Source organism: Myxine glutinosa, chromosome 1 (genome assembly GCF_964187855.1).
Source record: "Myxine glutinosa chromosome 1, kmMyxGlut1.1, whole genome shotgun sequence".
Classification (NCBI taxonomy): Eukaryota; Metazoa; Chordata; class Myxini; order Myxiniformes; family Myxinidae; genus Myxine; species Myxine glutinosa.
In genome coordinates, this window is record NC_136261.1 from 351137289 (window position 1) to 351164013 (window position 26725).

The window sequence follows — 26725 nt, forward strand, 5'->3', positions numbered from 1 at the left end:
CGATTACAGTCGATCTATGGTCGGGACTCAAGAACATTGGTTGTGTGTTCATTTACCAAGGTTCTTGTGGAGAGATCGCTAAGTGGTTTAAGCTAAGTGGTTTAAGCATTCGAGCAAGCACTCCATTCAAAACCGTTACGGAACGGCTAGCTTGGCAAGCGCTAGCTAGCTGCTTGGTAAATGAGCACACCTCCAACCCTTGTGGGGCACATAGATTACAGTAGATCTTCGCTCAGTTCTGTAAGTAAAACCTACCTCAAGGATGTCGGGATTCCTCAAAATGTCTTTGTTTAATGTTATGAACAGCATTAACGACTGTTTAAAAAGCTAATCATATGTGTTTGTGGTTTATTATATTTTACAAGCCCGGCTACGCCGCTGTTAGACTTTTGGTCTTGTTTAACTTGTACTGCGCTATACCCTCTCTGCTCGTGTTTTCATGACCCTCGGAATGTCAGAGAAGCGTAATACACCATGAATACGAGCAAGTGATGCTCGTGCATTGAAGACATGTAAGACCCTTTTGTTGTCACCCGTCGCACCGCGGAGTGAAAGGGGGACTATGGTTTTCCCCTCTGTGCGTCCGTGCGGGCGTGTGTGTGAACGTGCGTGCGTAAGCGAAGGACCGAATTCTAATTTGGTGTGTGGGTGCAACCCACGTCAAAATCCAAGATGGCCGCCACCATGTATGTCTGACGCCATGTATGTCTGAACCTTGTGATCGGAATATCTTGAAAAATAAGCAAAGTACCAACTTCTAATCTGGTGTGTGGGTGTATTTAGGCACAACGAAGAAAGCTATTGAAAATTGGGTCGCCACGTCGAAATCCAAGATGGCCGCCACCATATATATGTCTGAGCCTTGTGAGCGAAATATCTTGAAAAATAAGCAAAGTACCAACTTCTAATCTGGTGTGTGGGTGTATCTACGCATAAGGAAGAACTCTTTTGAAAATTGGGTCGCCACGTCAAAATCGAAGATGGCCGCCGCCATGTACAGTCACGTGAAAAAGTAAGTACACCCCTTGTAAAGTTTTGACTTTTTCAACATATTTCAACATACAGCTATTTGATCTTCATTTCAACAATATTGATAGATAAAGGTGATATAATACAACAAATATCATGAAACATTTACATTTTGTAGTCCATTGTATAATTTAAATAAACATAAATGCAAATTTCGCATTTGGAAAAAGTAAGTACACCCCTACATTTATCACTACTTCAAATACCTAAAATTAGAATCAGTTGCACCAGCTCAGGGGCAAATGATTAGAACATTGCTAGAGAGGATCTTGGAGGAACCTGTCTTATTTAAACCTCCAACATTTAGTTTGGTTTGCCCTTTGTTGTTGAAGTGTGCGGCGTCACCATGTCTTGATCAAAAGAGCTCTCTGAGGCCTTCAGAAAGAAGGTTATAGATGCCTCCGAGTCTGGGAAGGGATTTATAAAGATCTCTAAACAATTTGAAATCAATCATTTGACTGTCCGGAAGATCATCTACAAGTGGAGAAGATTCCAAAGAATTGCCAACTTGTTCAGACCAGGCCGCCCCAGCAAGTTCAGCCCGAGAGCAGACCGCAAGATGCTGAAAGAAGTCTCTCAGAACCCCAGAATGTCATCACGGGACCTACAGGTAGCTCTTGCCACTGTTGATGTCAAAGTGCACGAGTCTACCATTAGAAAGAGGCTGCACAAATTTGATCTACATGGCAGGTGTGCCAGAAGGAAACCTTTGCTGTCCAGAAAGAACATCAGGGCAAGACTAAAGTTTGCCAATGAACACCGAGGCAAAGACCCGCACTTCTGGAACAATGTGCTCTGGACAGATGAGTCAAAGGGAGAGCTATTTGGCCACAGTACCAGAAGAGATATTTGGCGAAAACCAAAGACAGCATTTGACCACAATAACCTGATACCAACTGTAAAGCATGGTGTTGGAAATATTATGGTTTGGGGCAGCTTTGCTGCATCAGGGCCTGGGCAGCTCACCATCATAGAATCCACTATGAATTCTTCCTTGTACCAGAGGGTGCTTGAGGATAATGTGAGGCCATCTGTCGGAAAGTTGAAGCTCAACCGAAGGTGGAACTTGCAACATGACAATGATCCTAAATATACCTGTAAATCCACCAAGGAATGGCTGAAAAGAAAGAAATGGAGGGTTCTGGAATGGCCAAGTCAAAGCCCGGATCTAAATCCCATCGAGATGTTGTGGGGGAGGTTTGAAACAAGCTGTGCATTCAAGAAACCCCTCAAACATCACACAACTGAAAATTCTGCATGGAGGAGTGGGCAAAAATTTCTCCCAGTCGATGTCAGAGACTGGTAGACAGTTATAAGAAACGCCTACTTGAGGTTGTTTCTGCCAAAGGGGGCAATACCACCTATTAGATCCAAGGGTGTACTTACTTTTTCCACATGCAAAATTTGCATTTATGTTTATTTAAATTATACAATGGACGACAAAATGTAAATATTTCATGATATCTGTTATATGATATCACCTTTATCTATCAATATTGTTGAAATGAAGATCAAATAGCTGTATGTTGAAATATGTTGAAAAAGTCAAAACTTTACATGGGGTGTACTTACTTTTTCACGTGACTGTATGTCTGAACCTTGTGAGCGGAATATCTTGAAAAATAAGCGAAGTACCAACTTCTAATCTGGTGTGTGGGTGTATCCAGGCATAAGGAAGAACGCTATTGAAAATTGGGTCGCCACGTCAAAATCCAAGATGGCCGCCACCATATATATGTCTGAACCTTGTGAGCGAAATATCTTGAAAAATATACGAACTACTAACTTCTAATCTGGTGTGTGGGTGTATCTACACATAAGGGAGAACGCTATTGAAAATTGGGTCGCCATGTCAAAATCCAAGATGGCCGCCTTGCATCTTCCACTTTGTCAACTCGCATCACTTCAACGACGGGGGACCTAGGCGTAACGCTTGTTGGAAATGAAATGAGAAATGATAAAATGGTCTGAGAGAGGGGAAACTCCTAGGCAAATTGGACGTTCGCTATCCTTGTACTCAACCGGTCTATGATAGGATGATACTCGAGCACAAGGCATGAATTCTCGAACATGTGAAAGGATTTGCGCCAATGGAATTGAAGGTAATTACGAAGAAAAAAGGAGTGGCGTGATCGCTGAGATGGAAAAAAACCTTCGATTTTGTGGCTCAAGGACCAACTTTTGATGTACAACAATATCTGTATGTCACCAACAAATTGAAGAAAGGTGTTTACAATCCTTAAATACATGATTTAACTGACGTTTTTATGCACCCGGCTATGCATGGAACAGTGGAATGTATGACATCAAGATGTACCAGGAAGTATATCCAGTAGGTTTTAACTTTTAACCCTCAGCAGTGTACAAGCGATCATGTTTTCCTTTGTCCTCGTGGCTGTTTTTAAAGCAAATGCTTATTTTATATGAATTGGGTGTGCTTTGGAAAGCCTGTGCCGATTACTGATACCAATATCAGCCTATGCCGATTACTGATACCGATATCGGCCTGTGCCAATTACTGATACCGATATCAGCCTGTGCCGATTACCGATGCCGATATCAGCCTGTTTCCCATTGTCGATACCGATATCAGCCTGTGCTGATTATCCATACAGATATTAGCCTGTGCTTATTGCCGATACCAATATCAGCCTGTGCCCATTGCCGATACCAATATCAGCCTGTGCCCATTGCCGATACCAATATCAGCCTGTGCCCATTGTCGATACCGGTATCAGCCTGTGCCCCGCTGTCGATACCGATATCAGCCTGTGCCCACTGCCGCTACTGATATCGGCCTGTGCCCACTGCCGCTACTGATATCAGCCTGTGCCCCGCTGCCGATACAGATATCGGCCTGTGCCCCATTGCCCATACCGATATTAGCCTGTGCCCCGCTTCCGATACCGATATCAGCCTGTGCCCATTGCTGATACCGATATCAGCCTGTGCCCCATTGCCGATACCGATATCCGCCTGTGTCCCATTGCCGATACCAATATCGGCCTGTGCCCATTGCTGATACCGATATCAGCCTGTGTCCCATTGCCGATACCAATATCAGCCTGTGCGCCGTTGCCGATACCGATATCGGCCTGTAGCAGTTGCCGATACCGATATCAGCCTTGCAACGGTTGCCGTTAGCGATATCGGCATGTGCCCATTGCCCTAACCAATATCGGCCTGTGCCGATTACCCATACCGATATCAGCCTTTGGCCCCTTACCAATATGTTACCAATACCGATATCAGCCTTTGCCCCCTTACCGATACCGATATCAGCCTTTGCCCCCTTACCGATACCGATATCAGCCTTTGCCCCCTTACCGATACCGATATCAGCCTTTGCCCCCTTACCGATACCGATATCAGCCTTTGCCCCCTTACCGATACCGATATCAGCCTTCCCCCCCTTGCCGATACCGATAGCCTGTCCCCCATTGACGATGCCGATATCTCCCTGTGCCGATTCCCCATACTGATGTCAGCCTGTGCCCATTCCCGATACTGATATCTGCCTGTGCCAATGACGAGCACCGATATCAGCCTGTGCCCCCGTTGCCGATACCGATATTGCCCTGTGCCGATTGCCAATGCCGATATCAGCTGATATTAGATTGTGCCGATTGCCAATTTGTTTTTATTTGATTGCCAATATGTGCCGATTTCCAATACCGATATCAGCCTGTGCCCATTACCGATACCGATATCAGCTTGCGCCCGTTGCCCATACCGATATGAGCCTTGCCTAGGATGCAGCGAGGTTTAGCCCGCAAATCAGAGTTTAGCAATGAAGCATATCAACAATCTTGATCCGTGATGTTGATCTGAGACATAATGTATTATTTCTCCAAGCTTTGCCAGGGAATACCAGTGTAGCAAATCATCTCGTCAGAAATGGTGTTCATGATTGCTATTATTTTTGACATACCAGTACGTACCGTTTTGTGTTTTTTTTTGTTTTTTTTGGTCTATTTGGGCTTTCGAGGCTGAAAACTTGTCCTTGAAGCCCATGATCATGTCCTACATATAATTTTTGTTCATACATTAGTCATAAGACATTAGGAAAATAACATGCCTTCAATAACAGCTTGATTCTATTTGTCTCTGTTACAGGACAGCAGGCCTGTTTGATTCGGGGATGCTAGTTAACATTCAGCAGCCAATGCTGAGGAATGAAGATACTGTACTGGTGAGTCCCGTTTTCTTCCTGTTCCTCACTGTCATTCATGTTTTGAAACGAGTTGTGAATTGTAATGTCCAAAATTGTGATGTGAATCTGGTTACCGATTTGCAACAAAACAGACACTAAACATGCCACTTTATAACTGCGGGCAGTTATGACTGGGCACCAAGTCACCCCACTTTAATACAATCCTGCTTTTATTCAACACGTCTGTTTTAAAACTTCAACACGTTTTGACTGTCCGGAAGTCAAAATCCAGATTCAAAATATATTCTTGGGAAAAATGCCTGGGGCATAGTAAAGGGCCCTTTATTTGGTATGTGCCATGTGGCAAACTATAGAAAAGAAGGGACATTTTTGGGAAAAATGCCAGCAGCATAGAAAAGGCCCCTTTATATGAGATGTGCCATGTGGCAAACTATATAAAAGAAGGGACTTTCCATAGCTTGTAGAAAATGTTGAACAATAGAAAAGAAGGGACATTCCATGGCTTATGGAAAATGCCAGACGATAGAAAATAAGGGACATTCAAAAAATCTCGTGTGCATGCTGTACTACCGTTATCTTACTACCGCTATACTACCGTTAGCTGCACTCGTGTTCTTAGGAGGAACCAAGTAATGCTCTAGAAATGTTCATTGAAGGGGCGCCTAACATGTATAGGCTAAAATACATTTACTTCTTCATGCAGCTGTAAGAATCAAATTGGCACCCCTTTATATTAACTTTTCTGGAGCATTACTTGGTTCCTCCCAATAACACAAGGGTTGTACAGCATCCACACAAGATATTTTGAATGTCTCTTATTTTCTATCGTCTGGAATTTTACACATGCCATGTGATGTCCCTTCTTTTGTAGTGTTTGGCATTTTCTACAAGCTATGGAATGTCCCTTCTTTTCTATACCTTGGCATTCTTTTCCACATGGCACATACCCTTATATAAAGGGGCCTTTTCTATGCTCCTGGCATTTTCCCCAAGAATGTCCCTTCTTTTCCATAGTTTCCACATGGCACATACCATATAAAGGAGCCTTTTATATGCCCCTGGCATTTTCCCCAAGATACATTTTAAATATGAACAGAATGCATTTATTCATATCATCGTACAATACTTTATTCAAGACGATATATAAGACGTTACAACCGAAAGTCCAACAGCGGCGTAGCCGGGCTTGTAAAATATTATAAACCACAAACACAAATGATTAGCTTTTCAAACAGTCGCTAATGCCATTTGTAACACTAGGGCATGCCCGTACTATATCTATATCTAAAATTATATCCCCCCCCGCCCCCTCTATTTACATGAAATGGTTTGGTCCAAAGCGAACGGCTTGCGAGTGGTGACAATCCCCCCCCTCTATTTACATGCAATGGTTTGGTCCAAAGCGAACGGCTTCCGGAGTTTGGTAAAGAAATCGCCATCGCGTGCACAAACGCGCAGGAAAGCGAATGAAACGCAAATTCGTTTTTATTAGTTGTAAAACATAGTTTAACGCCAACATAGTTTGCAAACGTGAAATAAATGAATACGCTCTCAAATGTGCCATCCGAGGCAGAGTGTGTCCGCCACGTTCGGCACACGCGATCGTTCGCTGCTCTCTGATTGGTTGAATCGTTTTTTGGACATAGCTCGGTAAGTAATTGTCCGATTAATATGAAACCTTGAAAAGGCACATCCTCGGGTCCCCAGCAATATACCTGGCAAGTTAAAAGTATATCGGACCCGTGGTTGTCGAGAAACAGCGGTCACAGACAAACGTACAGACAGACAGAGATTACTGGAATTATAGATAGACTAGGGCATGCCCGTACTATATATATGCCCGTACTATATATCTATCTAAAATTATATCCCCCCCCTCTATTTACATGAAATGGTTTGGTCCATTCGCAACGCCAAAGCGAACGGCGAACGGCTTGCGAGTACAGTGACAATCCCCCCCCCCTCTATTTACATGAAATGGTTTCGTCCATTCGCAACGACCACAGAACCCCCCCCCCCCTCTATTTACATGGAATGGTTTGGTCCATTCGCAACGCCGGCACACGCGATCGTTCGCTGCTCTCTGATTGGTTGAATCGTTTTTTGGACATAGCTCGGTAAGTAATTGTCCGATTAATATGAAACCTTGAAAAGGCACATCCTCGGGTCCCCAGCAATATACCTGGCAAGTTAAAAGTATATCGGACCCGTGGTTGTCGAGAAACAGCGGTCACAGACAGACAAACGTACAAACGTACAAACGTACAGAGATTACTGGAATTATAGATAGATTAAAGAAAGAAATTTGGAGGAATCCCAACATCCATGAGGTAAGTTTTACTTTCAGAACTGAGCGAAGATCTACTGTAATCTATGTACCCCACAAGGATTGGAGGTGTGCTCATTTACCAAGCAGCTAGCTGGCGCTTGCCAAGCCAGCCATTCCTTTCGGGTTTTGAATGCAGTGCTTGCTCTAATGCTTAAACCACTTGGCGATCTCTCCACAAGAACCTTGGTAAATGAACACACACCCAATGTTCTTAAGACCCGACCATAGATCGACTGTAATCTATATACCCCAAAGAGGAATGACCCTTCCTGCCGCTCCCATAGTGAGCGGGTGTAGGCCTACTAGTAAATTAAAATGTCGGTCGGTGGACTCAGCCGTTGTAATGACATCATAGACGTAATGACATAACGGACACAAAACTGCCGCTACTTTAATATGGAGAAGATGATATATTTTAACTTGCAATACAAAATTAGGGGCATTCAAAAAATCTCGTGTGCATGCTGGACTACCCTTGTGTTATGAGGAGGAACAAAATAATGCTCTGAAAAGTTCATATAAAGGGGTGCCAATTTGATTCATACAGCTGCATGAAAAAGTAAATGTATTTTATTTGCCAGATGTGGGGCTCCCCTTTATATGAACTTTTTAAGAGCATTATTTGGTTCCTCCTCAGGAGGAAGCCTGGTGTTGGCTTAGCGGTTAGGGTGCCGGCTTGGGATCCTAGGATCCTGGGTTCGAATCCCGGTCGATCGCTAAATTAACACCAGGGGGGTTGACTCAGCCTGTCATCCTTCCGAGGTCGGCAAAATGAGTACCAGCTTGCTGGGATGAATGATCCCGGTGTGTACCCCGGCTTAGAATAGGTACACCGTATCCCTGCGCATCGTAAGAGGCGACCAAGGGTTGGCGTCAGGAAGGGCATCCGGCCTTAAAAACATTGCCTCAAACAGGGAACAATGATTGTCATGGGGTCCGCAAAGCTAGCCCCTGCTCTAGTGGGGAAAATGGCCTTAAAATGATCATTCATATTCATATTCATTTGGTTCCTCCTCAGAACACAAGGGGGGTAGTCCAGCATGCACACGATATTTTTTGAATGGCCCTTATTTTGCATCGTTTGGCATTTTCTACAAGCTCTGGAATGTCACTTATTTTCTATACTTTTCCACATGGCACATAGCCTTATATAAAGGGGCCTTTTCTATGCCCCTGGCATTTTACCCAAGAATGTCCCTTCTTTTCCATAGTTTGAGACATGGCACATTCCATATAAAGGGGCCTGTTACGGATTCCGGGTTTAGGTGAATTACTATTCATGTCATTGCTTATTAATGTTTATTCTATTAAAGGTTGTTGTGGTTAAATGGTTAGAGAGGCTCCGGATAACAGGAGACCGGAAACGGGATGGTGACCCAGAAGAAGAAAAAAGACGAGGTCCGAGAGAAAGTGGCCATCTTCTGCTCCTCGCCCAGCTCCGACGCGAGTGGTGTCGATATTGATTAGCGTGGGGAACGCTGAGTTTGAAAAGCCTGTCTGGCGAGAGGAATTACCTGCGCGGGGTGATTGCCTGTTACGTGTCAGGTTGCCGTGGCTTCTTGGAAGGAACCAAGTGTCCGGCACTGTTCGCCTCGACGCCTCCGAGGGCGTGTACGGGTCGCACCTTGAGCCACGCTTTGCTTTGCCCGCTTTGCTTTGCAAGGAGGTGTGCGCTGCAGCAGCTGGTCCCGGTACGTGACGTGCACGTTTGGGGCACGTCAGCCAGGGGTCCGTTCAACCGCCCGTGTGCGGAGAAGTCGACCTTCACCTTGGTCTGGAGGGGCCCAGAGACATTGTGAGGGACAGTGACAATTGAGGGGTCGTGAGTGGGGAAAGGGGGGAAATATATGAGATGGCCATCTTAGTAAGATTGTTGATGGATTGTTGATTGCTGATGATGGATTGAGAATATATTATTAATTAATCCGGATCCTTGGTGTGGGGTTGCTTATTGACCTGAATTGTTTGTGTCTTTCATATTGATTGCATTACGAAAGCGTATAAATCCTATATCTTTCTGGCGGGGTCCTCCCACGGTCCGGGGGTCACCAAGACCAGGTAGTTACCGGGAGGACCACGTAACAGAATTGGGGGCTCGTCCAATTGAATTCCGGGATATAAAATTGTATAAAATAATAAAATAATATTTTTATTAATTAAAATTTATTAATTGGTAAATTTTGGGGAAATTGTGGTAAAGTCTTGGGTGAAGGTTAACAGGTGTTAACGATAGGCACCATGGCGTTTGTGGCACAGAACTTTGCGGTAACCCCGAGTGAGGCACAGTTCCGAGCGTTACTAAAGTCGGACCTCTTGAAATTGGCCAAACATTTTAACTTGGAGGTCCGAACTAATTTGAGGAAGGTAGAGTTGCAGACCTCGGTGATACAATCTATGGTGGGATTAGGAACATGGGACGAGTTAGCCTGGGAGTGGCTACCCGAAGAACCAGAAGACGTTGAGCTCCGGAAACTGGAGTTGCAATTACGGAGCCAGGAACGGATCAAAGAAGAAGAAAGGAAAGAGCAGAAGAAGAAAGGAAAGCAGAAAAGGAAAGAGCAGAAGAAGAAAGGAAAGCAGAAAAGGAAAGAGCAGAAGAAGAAAGGAAAGCAGAAGAGAGGAGAGAAGAGAAACAAGCAGAGGAAAGGAGAGTGGAACGAGAACTCCAGGAAAGGTTAGAAGGGAGAAAAGCAGAGGAGAGGAGAGCTGCAAGGGAACTCGAAGCAGAGGAGAGAAAAGCCGAAAGGGAATTAAAGGAACGTGACATGGAGCTTCAGCAAGAAATTAAATTCAAGGAGCTGGAGTTAAAAAGAGAACAGGGAGAGGTACCACCCTTGCTGACTGGGCCGACACCTAGCCAGAACACCTGGAATGTGGGCAGACATGTGAGGCTGGTTCCACCCTTCAGTGAAAAGGAAGTCACTTAATTTTTTCCACACTTTGAGAAAGTGGCTCGACAGTTGAACTGGCCGGAGGAGGCCTGGACCATACTAGTGCAAAGTGTGTTGGTGGGTAAAGCTCAATAGATTTATTCGGCGCTACCAATGGACCAATGTGCAGATTATGAGGTATTGAAGAAGCACATCCTCAAAGCCTATGAGTTGGTTCCTGAAGCTTACCGGCAAAAATTCAGGAATGCCAGGAAGAGGGAGAGTGAGACCCATGTGGAGTTTGCCAGAGTGAAAGAAAACATGTTTGATCGGTGGTGTGAGTCAAAAGGAGTCGGGAAAGACTTCGAAGCATTGCGTGACTTGATCCTGGTGGAGGAATTTCAACAGTGTCCACGAGGACATCAAAGTGTACCTGCAGGAAAAGAAAGTACCAAAGTTGTGGGACGCAGCCACCATGGCAGATGATTATGCCTTAACACACCGGATAGGGGTCCACAAACCTAGCTCCTCGCCTAGACTTCAGCAGGGGAGTTTTTGAACACCCGGTGCGGAGAACGACAATACATGGCGGCGGCCTCGAGAGGATTATGGGGACCACTCTGATACCCCAACTGTTCGAAATCAGGGGGCTACGGGCCCAAGACAGACTTATTTCCCGGGGGGCCCGAGGCAGACCACGAGTTTTTCCTCCGGGCCTACTTGCGCCTTTTGCAAAAAACCTGGACACTTGATGTCCAGTTGTTACCTCATGAAAAGGGACAACCCAGAGCGGAGTCCGACTATTACAACTCCGAATGCGATGGCAAGCGTAAGAAATTGCCCACAGAAGAGTTACCAACCATTTATTTATGAGGGGTTGGTCTCACTCGAGGGAGACTTGACTAACCCAAGACATGTTAGGGTATTGAGAGACACAGGAGCCCATCAATCCTTAATGCTTGAAGGCATTTTGCCATTGTCAAAGAGTACCGCAACTGGTGATAGGGTTCGGTTACAAGGGATCGGTGGCTGTGTTAGTGCCCCACTTCATGTTATCCATTTGGAATCCGATTTGGTGTCAGGACCGGTCACCGTCGGTTTACAAGCCACGCTTCCTGTAGAGGGAGTATCTGTGATTATCGGAAATGATTTGGCCGGGGGGCAAATTTATGGTAACCCGAGGGTGGGTAAAGAGCACCGCAGGGGAAATAACACCACCCCAGCTCGGGATGACGACAAAAGTGCCAAGTTATTTGTAGGGGGACTGAACTTCAACACAGAGGAAGAAGTTCTAACCCCTGTCTTCAACAGATATGGGCCGCTGGTGGAAGTGCGGGTGGTAAAAGACAGGGAAACGCAACGGTCAAGAGGGTTCGGCTTTGTCACGTTTGCAAGCACAAAAGACGCCAGGGAGGCAGAGAAGAATTGGAATGGTAAGGATTTGGAGGGTCGGACCATAACAGTAGGGAAGGCATTTCGTAGGCGTCGAGAGGTCTACAGAAGAGGACCACTTGGTGGTAGTTTTGGTGTTGGCAGCAGCCGATATTACTATGGAGGCTCCCAGAGTTACGGCATCTCCCGAAAGAATGATTGGCAGAGGACTGGCCGAGGAGACCAACAGTCAGGTGACTGCTGGGACAAGGGGTCCCACCGTAACTGTTAGGAGTCCGGAGAAGTTGAAGCACTCGATATACGGCGGAGCCGCCGAGCCTGGGCTCCTACACGGGTTAACCGTGAACGCCACGTTCTTAAAAGGCGTCCCGGTAGGGAACGTTCCTGCACGGACTAACCGGGAACTCCACGTTCTTAAAGGCGTCCATGTAATGAACTTTCCTCCCCGGACTAACCGTGAACCCCACATTCCTTAAGGCGTCCATGTAGTGAGTACTCAGCTGGGCCTCCATCCAGGAGCAACTAGAAGTTGTTGACGCTTGGTCTAGAGGGAATTACCTTGGAATCTCTGGGGGGTTTTGGTGAAAGTTTGTTGCTTTATTTTTGAGATGTGATAATTGTGCCCGGGGGGAACTGATGATTTGGGGTATCGGGTTTGTTTATCAAAGTTGGCCGGCCCAGAAAGTTTTCGCGGGGTTCAAACTTTCTTTCTTGAAGGGGGGGAGTGTTACGGATTCCGGGTTTAGGTGAATTACTATTCATGTCATTGCTTATTAATGTTTATTCTATTAAAGGTTGTTGTGGTTAAATGGTTAGAGAGGCTCCGGATAACAGGAGACCGGAAACGGGATGGTGACCCGGAAGAAGAAAAAAGACGAGGTCCGAGAGAAAGCGGCCATCTTCTGCTCCTCGCCCAGCTCCGACGCGAGCGGTGTCGATATTGATTAGCGTGGGGAACGCTGAGTTTGAAAAGCCCGTCTGGCGAGAGGAATTACCTGCGCGGGGTGATTGCCTGTTACGTGTCAGGTTGCCGTGGCTTCTTGGAAGGAACCAAGCGTCCGGCACTGTTCGCCTCGACGCCTCCGAGGGCGTGTACGGGTCGCACCTTGGGCCTCGCGCGCTTTGCGAGCCGCGCTTTGCTTTGCCCGCTTTGCTTTGCAAGGAGGTGTGCGCTGCAGCAGCTGGTCCCGGTACGTGACGTGCACGTTTGGAGCACGTCAGCCAGGGGTCCGTTCAACCGCCCGTGTGCGGAGAAGTCGACCTTCACCTTGGTCTGGAGGGGCCCAGAGACATTGTGAGGGACAGTGACAATTGAGGGGTCGTGAGTGGGGAAAGGGGGGAAATATATGAGATGGCCATCTTAGTAAGATTGTTGATGGATTGTTGATTGCTGATGATGGATTGAGAATATATTATTAATTAATCCGGATCCTTGGTGTGGGGTTGCTTATTGATCTGAATTGTTTGTGTCTTTCATATTGATTGCATTACGAAAGCGTATAAATCCTATATCTTTCTGGCGGGGTCCTCCCACGGTCCGGGGGTCACCAAGACCAGGTAGTTACCGGGAGGACCACGTAACACAAGCTCTGGAATGTCACTTATTTTCTATACTTTTCCACATGGCACATAGCCTTATATAAAGGGGCCTTTTCTATGCCCCTGGCATTTTACCCAAGAATGTCCCTTCTTTTCCATAGTTTGAGACATGGCACATTCCATATAAAGGGGCCTTTTCTGTGGCCCTGGCATTTTTGCCAAGATACATTTTAAATACAAACAATATGCATTTGTTCATCGTACAATACACTATTCAAGACGATATAAAAGACTTGAAAAAGTAATGGGAAAAAAAAAAACATTCAACACAGACAGGATTTGAGCCCACAATCCCCAGCTTGGGAGTCTTTTGCTTTATCCATTAGGACATTGAGCCAGCACATTATAATTATTTTAAAAATCTTTTAAAGGGGTATACAGTTTGTCTATATGTATATTTATATATACAATATACCAGTAGAAGCCGAGAAACGAATTTTCAGTCCCCATGTTAAAGTTGCATGCAGAGAAACCGTCCCAAAAAAAGGAAGGGGTGCTTTGCGCCTCCCTTTATTTCCATACAATAAGCAATTTGATGTGGTACAATACTCATAATGATGCTGAAATTCAGGTTTATGAATAATTACGTTTAAATACAAACAAAATGCATTTGATCATTGAACAAGATGTTCATTTGTTCATGACGATATAAAAGACTTGATAAAATAAGGGAAAAAAGATTCAACCCAGACGGGTTCAAACCTACAACCCTCGGATTGGGAGTCTGATGCCTTATCCATTAGGCCATTGGGCCAGCACATTATATTTGTGTAATAATATTTGTGTGTGTGTGTGTGTGTGTGTGTGTGTGTGTGTGTGTGTGTGTGTGTGTGTGTGTGTGTGTGTGTGTGTGTGTGTGTGCGTGCGTGTATATATATATATATATATATATATATATATATATATATATATATATATCTTGTGGATAAGGGGGGTCGGCGCTCCCCTTACCAAGGGGGGGTTAATCCCCTTGTCTTTTAAGCTGGCCGTCCCCCAATCCTGGAAATTATAACGCTCCTTTCCGGTCGAGATTGGCCAGGGTGATTGGTCAATGGAGTCCCAAATACCTGAGTGCCAATCCGACCGCAAAGCAGGGAGATAACTCCCGCTCGGACCGCGGACAAGATGGAAATTGCCGAGCGGTTTAGCAATCCGAAGCCCGATCCATTAACAAAAGACTAACCCTTAACAAAACATTAATACAAGATAATGCAAGGTGAGGTGCGCCGGAGAGCGAGCCAAGAAAGCTCGTCCCTAACGTACATCCCTCCCACCCCCCCCCCCCCCCGTCACCTAATCTACCCTTGCCCCTACCCCGTATTTACACCATTTACAAATTAGTCTCTACTGTCTCGTCCCCCATATGTCCCTCTAGTTCCAAATTCATCATCAATCCCTCCTACGGAGGAAGAGATGGAATCACAAACACAATGTCACCCCCACGTCATGATGTGTCTTACCATTCCCAAACATCTGCAAAAACATGGTGTGGAGTACTGTCACCTTGGGTGAGTGGATGCGGATGGTGCGAAGAGATTTTCTCCTAACTACCTTCTAAATGACATTAACACACTTTAACTCTACCCGGGGTCTTTCCCTGCCAAACAATTGGCCACTTTACTCTGCGGTTTTAAAAACCAATTCCCATTGAACATACTGTGGCGCTCACCAAATTTGGGGTCTCACTCCCCCGATTCTTTCCCCCTGTGCCCTCGCACAATTTCGGGGCTGGGTCGTGTGGCTCACCAGCAGGTCCGCTCACCTGTACACCTCCGCCACTGTACGTCGCCACCCGAGCTTACCTGCTCCTCACCCTAACCTGGGGAAGGCCCTCTGGCTCCCTTCCCCCACTACCGCCCTCTCTGGCGTCGGGCTACCCGGATCCTCCTCTGGATCCTCGGGCCCCATTGAACACTAACTGGCTCCCAGAGCCTACCTGCGGCCTCACCTGGCCGACAGACTAACAGTGGCGGAGTGCCCATTTAACCATTCTCACTAACAGGCCACATGCCCAGCCATTCCACTTTACTCATGCACCAATCACAGCAGTACTCTGCTACTCTCGCACCACAGATGTCAATCCAACCACAATTTACCTACTCCCTCTACCTACTTTTAAGCTACCCTCCCCGGGTATTCGTGAAGGGGTCCATCCTTTCCCCATCCACTCCTTCGCACCATATACTCCACTCCACATATTCCACACTACTCACTCCACACCATCCATTCCATACTATTTATTCCATACCATCTATTCCACACAACCATTCTCCATACACCTGTACTTCTCCACTTGCACACCTTGCAAGTCAATCCACTCAACGCAATGCCATTCATCATGCTCACCACAAATACTCTCGTTCAATTCCTCATTTCATCACTCTCACTACAAACACAGAGCATCATCTGATCTAACTACTGCCCTTCTATTACTCGTGCTTCCCAGTCATCCCTTACACTATGCACATCCCACGTCATTATTATCCATCTAATCTACCAACGTCCCCACTACAGGTATAATGTCGCTACTTAAATCTACAGTTACCTATTGTCATTTCCTAGATCCCTAATCATTATCCTAACCCTCCCGGGCTAGTTTGTACAGCCAAAACCCCATAAACTATAGCTCATGTGCCCAAAGATACGATGTGAGGGATGGTAGATCCACCATCCCTCTACACCGTATACCATTCGCCATTACTATCACTGCTATCGAAATGTCCATTAAACTTAAGCCTCTTGGTGCAAATACATTTTTACTGCTCGGTTTCGAAAAACCGAGCAATGCATACGGGTGGTTGGTCTCCTGCAGGTTGGGTCCGTCCGGCATTTACGATTCAGGGGAGGAGGTTTTGTCGGGCCAAGGCTCCAAGCACCATCCCGGCGCAAGGCCTTGCGCTCCCAAGCGCGATGGCCCAGCCTTGCCCGGCCGGAACACCGCCACCACAAGGGGATGCTGCTCCGACCCCTCCTACCTCCCCTCGAACCGGGCCGGTCGCCTTGGCTGGCAAAGCGCGGAATCAACCGTGCAGGGCGGAGCCCGGCCCGAATCGTGCACGGCGCTCCGTGCAGGACCGACACGGCTACGATCCCGGCCGGCCCCCGCAGCAAACAAAGAGCACCACACCCCGAGCACTCGCGTCGGCTAAACGTTGGCCGAACCGCTGTCCCGGTCAACGTAGATGCTTTACTCGCATGCTCACATCTACACGCGACTCTTCCCATACTCACACATCCAGGTGTCTCCATACACTCCGCACCTTCCGTCACCGCACTCTCTCTCCGTGCACACCACCCAGGCACATTCACACACTCCGTTACACACCTCTCTCGCACACCTTGCGCACACTCTCCCGGTACATACTCGGTACCACTCGTGGGAGTGCACTCATGCACATACCCACTCAGCGCACACCTACCCACGGGTGTGCAATCCCCTATCGCACACCCAATCACGCGCTCCACAACCAACTCAGGTGTACATTCTCGCACACGCTCCACAACCAACTCACTCTCCGTGTCACACTCACCCTCACTATCATGCTCCGATGTGCATTCAGGCTCGCACTCAGTAACACACTCGCGCTCTGGCGCCGTTCGCAAACACGCGCCATTTCCACTCACACAGCGCACCACGGACCTTTCACAAAAGCCCGGGTTACGCTGGAATCCCAAGCGCGCGAAAATTCTTTTGGCGCTAAACACTTTCCCGCAAAATCTTTTCGCGCCATATACAGCCCGACTCACCTTGGCGCTTCTTCTTCCTCGCTCCGCCACCACCTGCAAATCTTTATTCGGCTTAAGCACGGCATCATGATGTGGATACGGACTTTGTACATCATCCATCTCTTCACCCCGCGAGTGCTCTTCTAAGTCCGTCTCTTCCGCCCCAATTTCCACTATTTCTTTTTCCATTATAATTAATTATTTCTCTTTATTAAGCTCGACGACCGCTGGCGCCAATAAAATAAAATCTTTTAATTCGGCGGTCGTCGGCTTCTCTATACCCCGGGTCGCGATTTCTACCCCGGTCCACCCCGGCTGTGCCTTGCTCAACGTCGCTCAACCCGCGCTCCTCCAGCCGCGTTACCTCGTTGCGTACAATTGCGACCTCCTTGCTCAACCTGCGGTTAACCTCCCTCTCACATTCCCTTGTTTCATATCTGGCTTGCCCCCTCGCCAGTCCCTCATTTACTCCCCGGGCTTGGCCATTTATGTCCTCCAATTGGTCCCCTACTTTATCCTCTAATCCTACCAATTTGACTTCTAGGCCCTCAAATTTATTTCCCATATCATTTCTCAATTCATTTCTCAATCCCGCATTCCCCATTTGTATGGCTGCATGAATCTGTGCCATGAGGTCCTGCACATTCATCCCCCCGATTTGCGCAGCGGGCGCGGCCCTCGCCGTCATGTGCGAGGCGCCGCCATTTTGTGCACCTGCAACCCCTACTGCTGCATCCTCATTAACGTCCTCCTCCATCTCTCCCACTTCTTCACTGGGGTCCTGGGTTGACTCGAACTCCTCATTTTCCCCCACCGGCATCCGATCGCCTTGATTATCCATGGCACGATTCAATTTGGATGTTTTAATAAAATTTCGGCCACTCGTAATTTCGACCAAATTATTATTTTTAGATATATAAAATTTGGCTCGGGTCCAATCCCACTCCTGACACCAATTGTTGCGGATTCGGGGGGTCGGCGCTCCCCTTACCAAGGGGGGGGGGTTATAATCCCCTTGTCTTTTAAGCTGGCCGTCCCCCAATCCTGGAAATTATAACGCTCCTTTCCGGTCGAGATTGGCCAGGGTGATTGGTCAATGGAGTCCCAAATACCTGAGTGCCAATCCGACCGCAAAGCAGGGAGATAACTCCCGCTCGGACCGCGGACAAGATGGAAATTGCCGAGCGGTTTAGCAATCCGAAGCCCGAGCCATTAACAAAAGACTAACCCGATCCTGAGCGGGTCCGAAATCGTGCCACAGGTACTCAATGGAGAGAAAGGACGAAGACGATCGAATGGAGAGGAAACCAAAGTAAAGGAAGAACAAATATGATTTATTAATTATGTACAAAAGCCCAAAGAGGAAACGAAAGGGAAAGAATATACAAGAAGAAGAAGAATAAGCAGGACACAGAGCAAGCTTATCTATACAGTCTTACTTAACCCCAGGACAAACAGACTGACTTACACGGGAGGGTAGTGGTAGGAGGAGAAGGGCCCAGGCAGATGGTAGGGCGTTGAGGTCTGGCTCCGGTCCAGGCTGAAGAATGGGAGGCAGCTTGCGTGTCGCTGGTGGCGCACGATCGGACCTTACATATGGTGGGGGGGGGGGGGGGGGGATAGTCCTTCGCAAGTCCGTATGCGCAGTTCTCTACTCGTAACCTCCTTACTCAGCTTCTCAGGTGTTCAGCGCCGCTTAACGATTCGTCGCGCATCTGGTACAACCGAGCTCAACAACCGGCAACAATGGGGGTCTAGAGGGCCTCAGCCTATTGCAGCAATGCGAGCACCCCCACGTCTCTCTCTTCTGCGTGCCCTCTCTCTCTTCTCCTCTCAGCACTTCTCTCTCTTAGCACCTCCTCCTCTCAGCACTTCTCTCCCTCTCAGCACTTCTCTTTGTAAAGGCGCCGCGCTTGCGCTTATATAGTGCGCTTTGAAATCAAGCCGCGTATTCTCGCACTCCGCCCACCGGTGAGCTCACCTCAGCCCTGGTTGGTTAGCGAGGGCTCACCGGCTCCGCCCCTTACGGGTCGATGACAGGGTTACGCCTCGTTCTGGGCGCTCCGCCCCCTTCTTCTCCAAGCTTGACCGCGTGTGTAATGGCGGCGCTAAGGCAGCGAACGCTGCTGGCAAGGCGCGTACCACAATTTGGAGAGAGTCAAGCCGCAAAATGAATGGAATTGAAAAGGACCTATCTTATTTAATTAATGCAACGCAGATGCAACTATTGGGAACACACCCTTATCTGAAACACATATTAAGGAGATAACTAAAGTCCTATGGTGTCCTACGTGTTGCTTGTGGACTAACTATGGGTGCGACCTTATTAAATGAAGAGAATTATTTACAAGTGAGGGGTTCTAAAACTGCAACAATATTTATATTTGTAGATATTTATTTATGTTTATATATTTATATATATATATATCTATCTATAATTCCAGTAATCTCTGTGTGTTTGTTTGTACGTTTGTTTGTTTGTCTGTGACCGCTGTTTCTCGACAACCACGGGTCCGATATACTTGCAACTTGCCAGGTATATTGCTGGGGACCCGAGGATGTGCCTTTTCAAGGTTTGAAATTAATCGGACAAGTACTTACCGAGCTATGGCGATTTCTTTACCAAACACCGCAAGCCGTTCGCTTTGGACCAAACCATTGCATGTAAATAGAGGGGGGGGTTCTGTGGTCGTTGCGAATGGACCAAACCATTCATGTAAATAGAGGGGGGGGGGGGTTCTGTGGTCGTTACTGCCACGTGGTTTCAAAGTTTTTTTTTGTTGTTGTTGTTTGCACGCATGTTTTTTTGCACCCACGTACGGGCACGCCCTAGGATGTTTACACACACACACCCCTACACAAATTTTTTTTTTTTTTTTTTTTTGGCAAGGAACGGGCACCCACGTACGGGCACGTCCTAGCTTATATATAGTACGGGCATGCCCTAGTATATTTAATTTTAAAACAAAAACTTTAGCACTTAGGTGGAATTTGTTTTGAAAGCCATTAACTAGACCTATTGGCCGATGTATATTCCAATTTTCAGCTATTTTTAATGTATAGTCCTTGAGATATGAGCGCCAACACATTTTGGGCCGATGGATGGGCGGACAGACACCAACGTGATTTTGAGGGTTTTCTAAATTAAACTCAAGAATGCTTAAATTGACGTTGGTGAAATTTGGAACATATTACCTTAACATACAAAGAATTTACTGCTGAAATTTGCAGCCAATTTCATCCAGTTGAAGCCGATAAACGTATTTTCAGTCCCCATGTTGAAGCTGCATACAGAGAAACGATCCCTTATGTAAAGGGAGGGGCGCATTGTGCCTCCCTTTGATACTACATAAACATCTTTTGGGGAGGGGGGATGGGAAGTGGCTTTGACAGGCCCCTCTATTTTGGTGGAGGGAGGGAAGGGAAGGAGGAAACATTACCCGTGCAAAGAGTACTTTAACCTCAGTGTTGCACAGGTGAAAAAGGAAATGGTAATACCCTCTGCCACCATCACCAGGTGGCGTGACACGGTACACATTTACATAGAGAATTTATACCCCTCTCCCTGTCCCCAACAACCCCACATGAGGCCGCGGCCACATAGCCTATTGTTACGGTTTTTAGAACCTTCACTTGTAAATAATAATAAGCCTTGTATATATCCCCCTTTGTAAAGGTTGCACCCTAGTTAGGCCATGTACAACACGTAGGACACCGTAGAAACCTCTCTAGTTATTTCATTAGTCTATGTAGTAAGGGCATTTTATGAGATATTTCACAAATCTGTTAACTAAATTGTTACCAAAAAATTTCTTCACCAATATGTTTGTAAAGGTGTGTAATAACATGTGTTAAAATGTTGAAGTTCAACTACCGTGGGAAACCCAGAAAGAAAGCTGTTGAATTCGGGTACCGAAAAATTATTTTCGAGAATTTTTATTTTTTTAAATTGGCCCTTAAGTAACTTATGAGGGGTCAAATAAGGGTTTTTCATGATTCTGAGTTGATTGTTAACATTTATATTTTCACTTTTACATTTACACACAAAGTAGCTTTTATTTCACATACATATATAATACTCGAGTTATTTCTCATTCACAATGTCAGAAGTTTCAACAGTCATTGTCTATGTCTTCTTCAGACTCAACAACATCATGACTGCAGTTTCTGCATGTAATACCATTACAGACTCAGGATCGTTGGCTTTGATCACCCACCCCGCTGCCCAGAGTGTGTCACCTGGAGTGAGGAGTGGCTGATCATGAGCCAGGGAGGAGGAAAGCTCAGCGAGGGGGAGAAACATGATCGCGTTCGTTCCTATCTGTTTCCTGTTCGTAAATGGAATAATCTTTACTTCAGTTCCTCTCAGGATCTTAGCTTTGTCGAGTGCCTTCAACTTCACCCGGGGGAAAGCTGCTGTTGTCTGGATCTGGCAAAGGTGGTGCCGGAGAGGTGACTTCGATCCAACCCATTGAGTGAAAGGGAGTGTTTCCGTGAATAGAGACAATGTTTAAATCTATATTGTCTCCAACAAACTGAGTGACTGCATTGTTTGTTTCCCCAACCTCCATAAAGACCACCTGATCATTACTTGACAATTCACTTTCACTGGCTGGCACTTTGGCTGTCATCACTGATTGATCCTCAAGCGCAGCATCAACCGCAACCTCATCATTGATCTGTTCATCGGTTTCCTCCACAATGGTGTCAAGAGTGCCAGAAGTATCTGGAACATCATCTCCACTCCTACTATTAAGGAAGCAGTATTTGTAGTTTTGTGTCTCCGTGTAAGACTCGGTGTATCCCAGCCGGTGGAACTTGTTGAGCATCCATTTTGACCCAAATCTATGATCAAGTTGTATGGCAAGCCCCATTTGGTGTGGCAATACTCCAGACCGAGGTCGACAGGCCTTAATAAAATTCTGCCCCCAAACGGCAACTCTTTCGTCTGTCTTGACAATCGGTCTCAAGAACATCTGAAGGCTTGCAGGAACAAGTGTCAGCTGACTATCGATGTCAGTCATACTGTGTGTGGTGGGGTATGACTTTGGACCTAAATCAATCAAGGCAATATCATTGGATATGAACCTGAGTGCCGTCTTTATGATCTGAGTCTTCTCATCTCCATGGTCAAGATTAGCATGATGCTCTCGCAGAATATTGTCGGTGCCATCTTTGAGACAGAGTACATCTGCCCTTCTTTCCTGTGTTGTGAAATACAAGGTGTCTTCGTATTTCTCTAGAAGTTTTATCTTTAGCCAATGCTTTGAATAAGAAAGGCTCTTCTCTGGTGACTAATCAAACTCCTGCAGCTTTTCATGGACTTGGTCCATGTTCATTACCCCATGCTCTAATTCTGAGTCTAACCATTCGCAGAATTCAATAAAAACTGCCTCTCGCTCCTCATCAATACTCCTCTGTCCTCTCTTCCTTTTTCCTTCCTCATCAGTCTTGGACAAACTGTCACCTCTCGCAAACATAAGTTTGCATCGCAAATGGTACAGTGTTACTTCTGCTACCAAGTCGTTGATCCCTTCCAGGCGTCCAGTGACTTCAGTGCCCCAGTCATCCCTGCGACTCCGTGCTGTCTTCAGCAAGCTTGCCTTCAGTGTATCTGCAGTCAAATTATCTGGCACTCTGTATTTCTTTCTAGCTTGTGCTGGATTATTTTTGGAGAGCTGGGCTGGTTGGTTGCAAAGAATGCATCCTTATACAGGAGGTAAACTGACTGTGATCTTCTAGAACTGCAGCCAGTTGATGAACTGAACTCACAAGTAGTGCGTCTTCTCTTCAACTTAGATGACTTTCTCTGCCTTTGATGCTTGAGCTGACTTCTTGGTGGTTGCAACAAAGTTGTTGTACAGATCATTTTTACACTTCTGGTGGTACCTCAGTTTTCCTTCCTTTTGAGCCTCCTTCATACGTTCCACAACAGTAACATTTTCGACAGTTTCTGCTTGTTTCAATAAAGTTGAGTATCCCTTTGGAGTTGCCTGTATGAGCCTTTCAGCTGGTGTATCCGAGCGTGCACAGATGAAGCAATTGAGCACAGGTGGAGTAACGTCTTCATCCATATTGCTAGACTCCATGTCCTGCAAAGTAGAAAATGAGATATATTTAGAAATTATTTTTCCACAAAGGAGTGTCTGTGGTGAAATATAAATGTTAACAATCAACTCAGAATCATGAAAAACCCTTATTTGACCCCTCATAAGTTACTTAAGGGCCGATTTAAAAAAAATAAAAATTCTCGAAAATAATTTTTCGGTACCCGAATTCAACAGCTTTTTTTCTGGGTTTCCCACGGGAGTTGACCTTCAACATTTTAACACATGTTATTACACACCTTTACAAACATATTGGTGAAGAAATTTTTTGGTAACAATTTAGTTAACAGATTTTCATATGTTTCCCTTACTAATGTTTCAGTTAAGGATCTGTTTCCAATAGTTGAATCTGCGTTGTATTAATTAAATAAGAGTAGGCCCCAAAGTTCCTTTCAAAAGCGGTGCTAGTGGTTTTCTATCCCGCAAGCCGCCATAAGCCACGCGGCCGAGTTGGAGAAGAAGGGCGAGGAGCGCCAGGAACGAAGGCGTGACCCATCAACGCACCATCAATGGGCTGAGTCCGGGGGCCCTCGCGACCAATCAGGGCCGAGGCGAGCTCACCGGTGGGTGTGTCCTAAAAGCGGCGGCTTGATACGTAAAAGCCCAATATAAGCACCGCCGGGGACTACTTCGGGAGAGAAAAACGGCAGATCAGAGAGGAGAGGAGCCGCAGACGAACAAGAGATGTGCCCGGGAGAACGAGAGAGCCAGATGAGCCCAGTGGATGGTACGAGCAGATGAGCAAGAGCAAAGAGAGAGAGAGAGAGAGAGAGAGAGAGAGGGGGGGGGGGGGGTCGTTTCGCTACCACGACGATAATAATCGCGCTGCTTGCCGGGTTTCGTCGCGAACCAAAACGTGGACCGGAGTGGAGCGTGCACCTGGAGCGGGACCTCGACGCCTGTGCCATCTGCCGGACCTTCCTTCCCTGCCATCTGCATGAACCTTCTCTTCCTTCCCATCACTACCCTTTCGTGTAAGTCTGTTCGTATTGTCTTCGGAGTGTTATATAAGACTGTATAAGGCTGCCCTGTGTTACTGCTTCTTCCTCCTCAACTGTACATTACCTTTCGTTTCCTCTTCTAGTACTGTATAATAAATTCTGTGTTCTTCCTTTCACTTTGGTTCCTTCTCCATTTGATCGCCTTAGTCTGTTTCCTTCAATTGAATATACGTGGCACGATTTGGCCAACGCTCAGAATCGGGTTAGTGTTTGCTAACGGCTCGGATTTCGGACTGCTAACCGCTCGACAAACTCCATCTTGTCCGGGTCCGAGCAGGGAATTATATCCCTGCTTTGCAGAGGGATTGGCAAAGGTATTTGGGAACCCATTGACCAATTACCCTGGCCAATCACAACCCCGCAAAGGAGCGTTCTCATTTCCAGGAATGGAGACGGCCAGCTTAAAGGACAAGGGGACTAACCCCCCCCCCCCTTGGTAACGGGGGTGCCGCTCCGATTCCGCAACAATTGGTGTCCGGGAGTGGGATTTGGCACCCGAACCAAATTTTTTTAATATCTGGAAAAATTTGGTCAAAAATTAGGAGCGGTCAAAATTTTTATGAAAACCCAAATGAAGGTCGTGCCATGGATAATCAAGGCGATCGGATGCCGGTGGGGGAGATAGAAGAAGAGTTCGCGTCAACCCAGCACCCCAGGGAAGAAGTGGGAGTAATGCAGGAGGAAAGCAAAGAAGGTGCGGTAGCGGGGGTTGCAGGCACACAAAATGGCGGCGCCTCGCACATGGCCATGAGGGCCGCGCCCATTGTGCAAATGGGGGTTGGAAAGGTTGATGTAGCTGGCAAAGAAAATGGCGGCCTCCCGTACGTGACGGCGATAGCCGGACCCGCAGTGCCAATGTACTGGGACCTGTTTATGGTGCATTTCAGTGCATCAATGGAGGGTGACAATAAGGGATTGGATGCAATGATGGCTACCCAGGGGGTCGACATTGGAAAAATGAGGCACGAAGCAAGGTACAACACGGATGGATTTCAGGAGCAAATGAACGCCACGGCGAAAATAATACAGAAAGACATTGACCGCAGATCGGGCGGAAAGGTTGCGGGGGTATGCGACGAGGCAGCGCGGCTTGAGAAGCGTGGAGGAAGCGAGTTGGAGCAAAGCACAGCCGGGTGGACCGGGATAGAAATCGCGACACGGGGTGTGAAAAACCCGACGGCCGCCGAATTGGACAAGGCAAATTCATGTGAGCCCGCGGTCGTCGAGCCGAATAAAGAAAAAGACGTGGTTGTAGTGGAAATTGGAATGGGAGAGACGGCAGATTTAGAAAAGGAATTGGAGGAAAAGATGGATCATGTACAAAGTCCATGTTTGCATCATGATGCCGTGCTTGTTAACCCCAATGAAAGTTTGCAGGTGGTGGAGGAACGAAGAAGAGGAAGCGCCCAGGTGAGTCGGGCTGTGCTTGGTGCGAATGGATTTTTCGCACGCTTGGGATCGCGAAAGCACCCGGGCGCTGGTGGAAGGTTCTTTGTGTGCTGCGTGAGTCGAAAGGTCGAGCGTGTAAGAAAAAAGTGTTCATCGAAGAGTGAGTGTGTTACAGAGTGTGATAGTGGGAGTGATTTTGACACGGAGAGTGAGTTGGTTGTGGCGAGTGAGACAGAATGCACACTTGGAATGGTTGAGCGTGTGCGAGGAGGCACACCTGAGTTGGTGGTGGAGCGCGTGATGGGGAGTGTTACAGGGGATGTAACGGAAGAGTTCACGCCCGCGGTGGTTACGGAGTACGTAACGGGGGAGAGCGCACGCGAGAAGTGTGCGAACGACAAGTGTGCGCCAAGGTGTGCGGTGGTCAGGTGTGTAACGAAGTCCGTGAGCGGAATGAGTGTGCCTGGGTGGTGTGCACGGAGAGAGAGTGCGGTGACGAAATGTGCGGAGTGTATGGAGACACCTGGATGTGTGAGTAGGAAACGGAACGTGTGGTGTGAGCATGCGGGTAAGGCATCGACCTTGACCGGGACAGCGTTTAGGCTGACAGGTAGCCGACGCGAGCTCTCGGTGCGTGGTGTTAGTTGTGTGCTGCGGGAGCCGGCGGGGATCGTTGTCGCGTCGCTTCTGCAAGGAGCGCCGTGCACGATCCGGGCCGGGCCCCGCCCTGCACGGTCAGTGCCGCGCTTTGCCAGGCACGGCGAACGGCCTGGTTCGAGGGGAGGTAGGAGGGTTCGGAGCGGCGCCCCCTTGCGGTGGCGGCGCTCCGGCCGGGGAAGGCTGGGCCATCGCGCTTGTGAGCGCAAAGCGTTGCGCCGAGATGATGCCTGGAGCCTTGGCCCACAAAACCTCCTCCCCTGAATCCGAATGCCGGACGGACCCAACCTGCAGAAGACAGACCGCCCGTATGCATTGCTCGGTTTTTCGAAGCCGAGCAGTAAGAATGTATTTCCCGCACCGATACGCTCAAGCATAGTGGACGATTGGTAATAGCAGTAGTGATGGATGGTAGTTTTACCATTCACTACCTTGGGGCAGAGGAGCTATAG

At 47.2% G+C, this 26725-nt stretch overlaps 1 protein-coding gene across 16 annotated transcripts in view; it reads left to right on the forward strand.

Moving 5' to 3' along the window:
- Nucleotides 1-26725, forward strand: part of LOC137415977 (nuclear receptor subfamily 2 group C member 2) — a 115272-nt gene that overhangs the window by 56512 nt on the left and 32035 nt on the right. For all 16 annotated transcript variants that reach the window (XM_078769918.1, XM_078769922.1, XM_078769917.1 and 13 more), the window contains one exon: nt 5146-5221. In XM_078769918.1, coding sequence (XP_078626044.1) covers nt 5146-5221 — 76 coding nt within the window. The remainder of the gene's footprint in view (nt 1-5145; nt 5222-26725) is intronic.